The 7,500-nt window shown below is 48.2% G+C and overlaps 3 protein-coding genes across 3 annotated transcripts in view; 2 read left to right on the top strand and 1 right to left on the bottom strand.

Moving 5' to 3' along the window:
* Positions 1–4,186, top strand: part of LOC125951459 (uncharacterized) — a 4,260-nt gene extending 74 nt beyond the window's left edge. The window contains exons 1-5 of the mRNA XM_049680319.1: positions 1–73; positions 584–1,403; positions 1,505–1,900; positions 1,971–2,162; positions 2,273–4,186. The exon at positions 1–73 is cut by the window's left edge and continues 74 nt beyond it. Of these exons, the coding sequence (XP_049536276.1) occupies positions 57–73; positions 584–1,403; positions 1,505–1,900; positions 1,971–2,162; positions 2,273–4,075 (3,228 nt within the window). The 5' untranslated portion in view covers positions 1–56 and the 3' untranslated portion in view covers positions 4,076–4,186. The remainder of the gene's footprint in view (positions 74–583; positions 1,404–1,504; positions 1,901–1,970; positions 2,163–2,272) is intronic.
* A 57-nt stretch (positions 4,187–4,243) lies between these two features.
* LOC125951464 (GATOR complex protein WDR24) lies at positions 4,244–7,466 on the bottom strand. The gene is made up of 3 exons (XM_049680325.1): positions 7,031–7,466; positions 6,686–6,914; positions 4,244–6,613 (listed from the first exon to the last, which is right to left on the bottom strand). The coding sequence occupies exons 2-3, from the start codon at positions 6,789–6,791 to the stop codon at positions 4,281–4,283; spliced, it is 2,439 nt and encodes an 812-aa protein (XP_049536282.1). The 5' UTR covers positions 6,792–6,914; positions 7,031–7,466; the 3' UTR covers positions 4,244–4,280.
* Positions 7,467–7,474: 8 nt separating this feature from the next.
* Positions 7,475–7,500, top strand: part of LOC125951473 (DNA-dependent metalloprotease dvc-1-like) — a 1,798-nt gene continuing 1,772 nt past the window's right edge. The window contains exon 1 of the mRNA XM_049680340.1: positions 7,475–7,500. This exon is cut by the window's right edge and continues 414 nt beyond it. The gene's annotated coding sequence lies outside the window, so the exon portion shown is untranslated.

The following is a 7,500-nucleotide window of genomic DNA, read 5'->3' on the forward strand; positions in this document are numbered from 1 at the left end:
TACAACGCAAACCGCCACGTTCCCGAATCTTAGTGCCATAAACAGAAAGAGGGAGAATGGGACTGGAAGCCAAGTAAGTGTGAAGTGTGAACCATCCGTTAACGTCCGCCAATGGGTCAGACTACAAGATGCTTTGAAAACGCACCATTTAATCTTTGTCTCACGTCACGTCACGTGTTCTTAATCCAATTGTTTTCGGAGCGTGCAAACAGTTCTACGTGCACCAGATTCAAATTTTGGGTTAAGAAACGATAAAACCAAGATCGATAAATCCGATAGCACGCTGTGAGACCATCGTTGATCATTTGATTGTCTATGAATAATTTTAAAGATAAGTCTACTAAATGGCCAAAATGCATGTGAAGGATACTCTGTTTGTTGCTTTGCACGAGTGATCGCGGTTTCCCTATTCACACCTTTAACCGCGGAACGCGCTGCTAATCGTAACTATACACAATCATCGTCCGGCTTCACTTACTTCCCTTCCGAAACACTCCTAGCGTTTGGCGATAACGGTGATAGATCAATGGAGCAACAACGTTAACCACAAACGGTGCTAACCGATTTTGCAAAACTTCCACAGCCACACACCGCAAGATGATCGCCGAAAGTGTCAGCAGGATAGGATCGTTCCGTCGCCTCCAACCATTATCGAGTGGCATGCTGAGCTGCAAAGATCGAAGCGACTTGAAAGCAAAAGGCTTACAGCTCACGCCGGACATTGTTGTAGCGCCCATCGGCAGCAGCAAGGCAAAAAGCGTCGAAAGGCAGCTAAAGCGCGGAAGGCAAAGATAGTGCTTAAGGGTGAAAAGTTTGAAGATCCTGATCCGTACCAGTCGGCCGTCCGGAAGACCAACTATGGCAAGCAGCGTAAGGAGAAGCTGAAGTTTGTCGGTGAAAAATTCGTAGATCCCGATCCACAAGGATTGGCCATACGCAAGGCAAGCTGTACCAGTGCGACCAGTGGGACGACGAGTGACCGTGAAGTGTTCCAACAGTATCGTACGCAACGGGCTGAAACCCATCCTGCCACAGTGTACTTAGGTTACACCAAAGAGGCCAGCTACATAACCGAAATGCCCGAAACGGAGTGTATGGAGCTGGACCAGGAATATACCAAGAACGACTGGCGGAGAGATGGCCGAGCCGCGCTTTCACAAACCTTGGCAGTTGGAGTGAAGAATGTACTGCTTCTTGGGTATGGTATGACGCTCGGGTTTCCCACTATTGTTATTCCGGCTATTCAGGGTGGTGATGGCCGAGAGCCGGCTCTTGAAGCGGACATTACCCTGAGCAGAGACCAAATATCATGGTTAAGTTCCATCAACTTAATCTGTGTGCCATTGGGCAGCATTTTCTCGGGTGCGCTTGCACAACCGATTGGCCGGCGGAGAGCAATGCAGGTAGGCCTAGGACAAGGGGCGGAAATAGTTCTAAAAAAATATCCTTGTTCATCACTCCTTTCTATTCTTATCTGTGTTTCTTCTTTCTCTCTTGGCTGCAGTTGATCAACATTCCAATTTTTATCGCCTGGATGCTGTTTCACTTTGCAAGCGATGTGTCCTTCCTTTATTGCGGTCTCGCACTAGCTGGGATCAGTGGTGGACTCGGCGAGGCACCGGTTCTTACATATGTCGCCGAGATTACGCAGCCACGATATCGTGGCATTCTGGCTGCTACTGGTTCGACATGCGTCATCCTGGGAGTACTGCTGGAATTCCTTATGGGCAGTTTCATGAAATGGCGAACGGTCGCTTTCGTCAGTTCCGTGGTTCCCATTCTTGCAGCTATTCTGTTGTTCTTCATTCCCGAGAGCCCAGCTTGGTTAGCGAGCAAGGGACGTTTGGAGGAATCCCAAAGTGCTCTAGCTTGGCTGCGAGGCTGGACCACTCCGGAACAGGTGAGTAAGCGTTGATTGTAAAGACAATAATGGTCACATGATTGATGGCACTTTCTCGTTCGTCTTAAAGGTTCACGATGAGTTCAAAGAGCTTGAGCAGCAAATGGCGAAAGACGCGGAATTGCAGAAGGATTTTACCCTCGTCGATAAGGCGCGGCTCTACACCCGGCGTGCATTTCTGCAGCCTTTCGGCATCATTCTGCTCTGTTTCTTCATCGGCCACTTTTCGGGCATGACCACGCTGCAAACGTATGCTGTGCAGGTATGATAGAGTGGACTAAACGTCCTATGTTCGTCCGCCAAACTAGTCACGCACCCAAGTCACACGTCATCGCCATCGATCGGTGGTTGAATATTGATTCTTTCGATTAGATCTTTCACACTTTGAAAGCACCGATCAACAAATACTATGCGACCTGTCTGCTGGGGTTAACGGAGCTTATCGGAACGCTGTTCTGTGTGTTGCTTGTGCACTTTACCGGCAAACGGCCGTTGGTGTTCATTTCGACCATCGGTTGTGCCTTATGCTTCTTTTTTGCGGCCAGCTATGCCTACTTCCTGAACGATATTCCGGGTAGCTCGGTCCACAATGTGGTGGCCAACGTGTCCTCCATCAAGGCCGACATAACTGTGATACCGCTGCAGTCACGTGAAGTCATTGCGGAGCTGACCAACAGTTCGGTGATTCCCCTCCTCAAGGCAACGCGGATGATGAAGACCCAAATGAATGAAACCGTCGAGAAATCGCACATTGGCCTCTCTAACGCCAGCTCGATCGATGGTATCGTGTACTCGGCCCAAAGCTTCAACAATTACTATCTCAACGATAGTCTTAATGAACCGATCAACTTGACGATCACGTATGGTGAGTACATTAAATCGGCCATCCCAAAGGAGATCTTTGTGCCATTGCCGCACGTGAACCAGAACAAATTCGCCTGGGTACCGCTGACGCTGCTGCTTGGTAGTGCTTTCCTAACGCATATCGGCATTCGCTTAGTACCGTGGATCCTGATCGGTGAGCTGTTTGCTCCGAATGTGCGTAGCGGTGGCTCCGGACTGGCCGGCGGAATTGCTTACATTTTCGGATTTATTGCAAACAAAACGTTCCTGACGATGCTGGCCACCTTCACGCTGCCCGGGACATTCTGGATTTACTCGCTGATCACGATCGTCGGTGCAATGATTCTCTACAAGGTGCTTCCGGAAACGGAAGGCAAGTCTCTGCAGGAAATTGAAACATATTTCCTTCCTTCGGGTAAAAGCATGGACACGAAAACCAGTGCCCTACCACTACCCGGTCCAAAGCTGTCCACTAGCAACGGAGTGCAACTGCAACCTGCTCCGCCACCGATTCCACCGAAGCCATACCCCTTGAAGGACGACATCGATCGAGCACGCAGGGTATCACTAGTACCGCGCCAAATGTCGCAAACCTCGCGCAACACAACCGTTTCCGATTTTTCTATTGCATCGCAAAATTCTCAGCACTCCTCATCACAGCATCCATCCGAGTTAAGCCGAAGCTCTTCGCACAACTCGTACAACTTGGAAGATGCTGATGATCATTTCCATGCGCAAGTTTTTCGGAAAATTTCTGAAACCAACACAATTGAGCCGGTTGCCACCTCCATCAACGTAATGCATTCGCCCGAGCCTATCCAACGGCCGGCATCTGCTCATAAAACATCGTCATTGGACAGATCGGGTAAGTCTGGATTCCCGGCGACTCCAGCTGATTCGAAACCGGTTTTTAAGCATAGCATTGAGCAGCAGTTATCGCACAAAACCCAACAAATGACGCGCCCGGTTCGAGCACGTGCCAAACGTCCTCCACCATCCCACGCGATTGATTTACATTCCTGGGAAGGTAGCAAAAAGTTTGAGGAATTCCTGCAACGTCATCAGGACGTGGGTGTGTCGGAGAAGCCGAAAAAGGTGCGCGACCCAATTCGGCACGTTACCAGTGCACATGAGCTGAAAGCATTTGATGGAAGCAAACGCAAGGGCAGTATTCCTGGTGGAAACATGCTACAAGATCGAAAGATGTTCAACAGCTCAACGAAGCTGACCCCGACAATCGTAGTAAATGATGTCGATGATGATCGAGATACCGAAGGGGTTACTAATGCCGCATTTCATCTTAGTTCCAGCGATGAATCCACAGATATGTGAGATCCTTCGGCCATCGTGCATCACATTTTTATTGCGATTCCGTTTTGATCCCACAACGCGCCCAATATGACGGAAAGCGTAACTTAATGAAAGGCACACTTTTGAGCTTAAACTGTTATCTTGTTATTTAAAATAAATAGTTTAGTTATCAAACAATCCTGTTGCTGGATCTCTGACGTGACTTTATTTAATAAAATTCATCCCTTTACTCGTATTCACACAAGTGCCCACATTTAGGACATTTTGAATTATTGGAAAACCAGTGCTTCAGATGCTCCAAATGCCCACCATGCGAACAGCCTTGGCACCATGCGTACAATCCCCGGACAACGCCATTGCAGACACTGCACTTTGAGCTTTGAGCTGATTTGCAGCGGGAACAATACCACCCGACCGTGTTTAGTAGCTGCTTTGAACACTGACCACAGCTTGTGTACATCGTCGTAGATTGCTGGTTCATCTCTGCCACCGAGCGTATCCAGCTGAGTTTTATAACCTGGGTCGCCTCGTTCCACAGCTGATGCCGATGCAGCAGCTCAATGTACGACATAAGCCAGTTCTCCTGCACGCTTTCATCAATCTGTAAACTGTGACGCCGTTCGCCGAGGGCCATCAGAATGCAGGATGATGTCTGCACGTCTCCGACTTCCGTCTGTAGCGATAGGCAGTCGGCCAATACCTGGTGCGGTTGCCAGATCGGTGGAGACGGGTTGTGATCGGAGATCTTCAAAAAGCTCGGTACGGGGTTCGGTGGAGGGGATGTTTCTTGAGATTTTTCCGCCACCGCCATATGTTTCCGCGGATGCGTTTGGTGTAGTTCGTGTGCATTCATCAGGTTCGAGGAAGGAAACGTGTACTCTTTCACCAGATCATGCGGTCCGGTGTAGAGGAACCCGTTTCGAAATCCTTTGATACAATCAACCGAATCGAATGTTAGTTCCGTCTCGCCAAAGACAAACTCACACCGTTCTGGTTCAATGTCCACCGAAAGCAACTGTCCTAGTCCCGCCGGTTCGTTGCTATTCCGAATGTTTGCGTACTCGGAGAAATCTTCGGCACTATTGTTGTTATTGGCGATGTTCGTTGATGCGAGGTTTGGATTGCTTCCACTAGCGTTGGGTCGATCCTCACTGCGCCCGCCAGCACTCGATTGGTTTGAGTTTTGTGCCATCAAGCGGCCAGTAGCATGTTGGCTTGAATTTGAATTCCGTTGTTCCAGCTTCATACTAGCGATTGAACTGTAAGCGTACAGCTGACTAATGAAATTCCAAAGAAAGCTCACATTCGTTTTGCCATACTTCTTCGCTACCGCTGCATTGTGGCTACAAATGTCGGCCAAAGATGCATCCGTTACAAGATACTCCTTGGCACAGCCTTTAAACGCCAGATAGTCCTTTAGGAGAGAAGTTTTAGTCACATCCTTGCCATTCGTGCTGCTGCTTTTAGTTTGATAATTTGATAGGTTCGACTTTGCCAGATGGAACTGTTCTGCCGAAGGAGGTGTTTTTTGTCGAGACCCTAGCAGGCCGGAACCCTGGCTTAGCAAACCAGTCGATGCCGGTGGAGGCGGTGGTGGAGGCATCATTTTCATTTCGTATGCGTACAATAGATCCCCCTTGTAATTGAAATTTGCACCCTGTGGGTTCGCCTTCAGAGCAGGCCGAGTAGCATCTTTGAACACGTGTTTGAAGATGGTAGAGTCCTTACTAGTGGACAGTAGCACATGGCGATCGTTGCCTTTGAACGCGATGCCCGTTGTGACGTTCGAATGTTCATTGAATGAAGCATACGGAATGTACGGTCGCCGCAGATCCCAAATGTAGATGCTATTGTCCACCACCAGCGCACAACTTGCTATATGATACATCTTGTCTGGTCTCCAGCGAACCCGTCCAACGACTGCTATCGTATGTATAGTATACTCAAGTGACACGTTTTTGGCGCTTTCCTGTGATGAGCTCTTGGGGTTAGTGTTCCACACCTTGATTTGCTTATCCCTGCTACCCGTCGCAAGCCACGATTGATTCGGATGCCAATCGCAGGTGTAGATAGGGCCACTGTGAGCCGTGAATTGAGTTGTGCAGCGATCATTGCGTCGAATATCCCACAGCTGCACGGTTCCGTTTTCCGACACGGCCGCAAATGTGTTGGGTGCGTGAGGACTAAACTTTACATCGCGCACACTTTCTGAGTTGCTGAAGTATGTGTTGATCGCAATCTTGTCTGTTCGCAAATCGAAACACTTGATCGTACCATCCTGTGAGCCCGAGATGAGCAGATTCGCTTCCGTGCCGTGAAAAGCGACCGAATGTGCGGTACGCTCGTGTTCGTTGTAAACCAGCGATTGTTTCTGTCTGCCAAACTTCGAAAGATCCCACACCGACACGACACCGTTGGTTGCAGCCGTTGCAAGAATATTCGAATCAAGCGCACTCCATGCCACATCATTTGACGAGTAACTAAGGTTTTGATTCTTGCCTCCTCGCATATTACACACCTCCGTAAATCCATCATTTTCAATTGAGAACACCTTCAACACTAGAAGCGAATGGATGGAAAGTTAATAAAACCTTGAGAGTTTAGTTCTCCTGCCGCTGCCACTCTACTTACGGCTTCTACCGGCTACCGCAATCTGGGTGAACTCTCGATTAAGCGCCAAAGCATTGGCGTGCCCGTCTTGGCAAATACGAATGGAACACGTTTTTATGTCCCCCATTTTTGTTAAATTGGTAAAAGGAACGATTTTGTACTCTCCAATCACACTATAATTCGTTGTCACTGTGTCCTGGGGAGGTTTTGCATCAAACAACAATCAGAGGAGTTTGTCACGATGGTCTTCCTGCAAAAAGAATTCCAAATGGTTAGAAAAGCTGTTCTGAATACTGAAATTATTCTGCAACTTCCCGGTGCAATATTGTTAATTTGATTCACCTTTTGGAAGCAATAGGTACTTACTGCATGGACACGGATGAGCCGGGTTCCGGCATTGAGTTCCGTTCGTCAATTCTACAAAACCTTGCAGATAACGCACTTGAAATCTTGCCGGAGAGGTCGCTTATCAGTCTCCGATGGTTTCCTTCCGAGGCATGCGAATCGTGTCCCCAGATTTTCTGCACTCCCGGGTTACTTACGAATTAGTTGATCGCTTCTCGCAGCGTGGTAAAACTATGCAGTAACTTTTTTGTGGTTGCAGTTTCAATATTTTTGAGAATCCTTTCGCGCGCGGTTTGCACTCTCTTGCCCCTTCGGGATCCACTATTCCATTTGAGAAAAATGATGCGAATGTAAAACTAGTCGAGTTTAAAAACAAATACGCACAAGATGGACTGAATAAGTTGATAATTTCCCACTTTTTGCAGGAAACTTTACTAATTTCGGATTTTCCTATTTTTCTCTCGCAATCCCACGAAGCAAAAACCCATGCA

Source organism: Anopheles darlingi, chromosome 2 (assembly GCF_943734745.1).
Source record: "Anopheles darlingi chromosome 2, idAnoDarlMG_H_01, whole genome shotgun sequence".
Classification (NCBI taxonomy): domain Eukaryota; kingdom Metazoa; phylum Arthropoda; class Insecta; order Diptera; family Culicidae; genus Anopheles; species Anopheles darlingi.

What these genes read in the sequence shown, in the direction of transcription:
- LOC125951464 (XM_049680325.1), bottom strand. Translation starts at nt 6,791, where the DNA reads ATGGGGGACATAAAAACGTGTTCCATTCGTATTTGCCAAGACGGGCAC. An exon ending in TGCGGTAGCCGGTAGAAGCC is followed by an intron (nt 6,614 to 6,685) that starts GTAAGTAGAGTG and finishes ATTCGCTTCTAG; the next exon opens with TGTTGAAGGTGTTCTCAATT.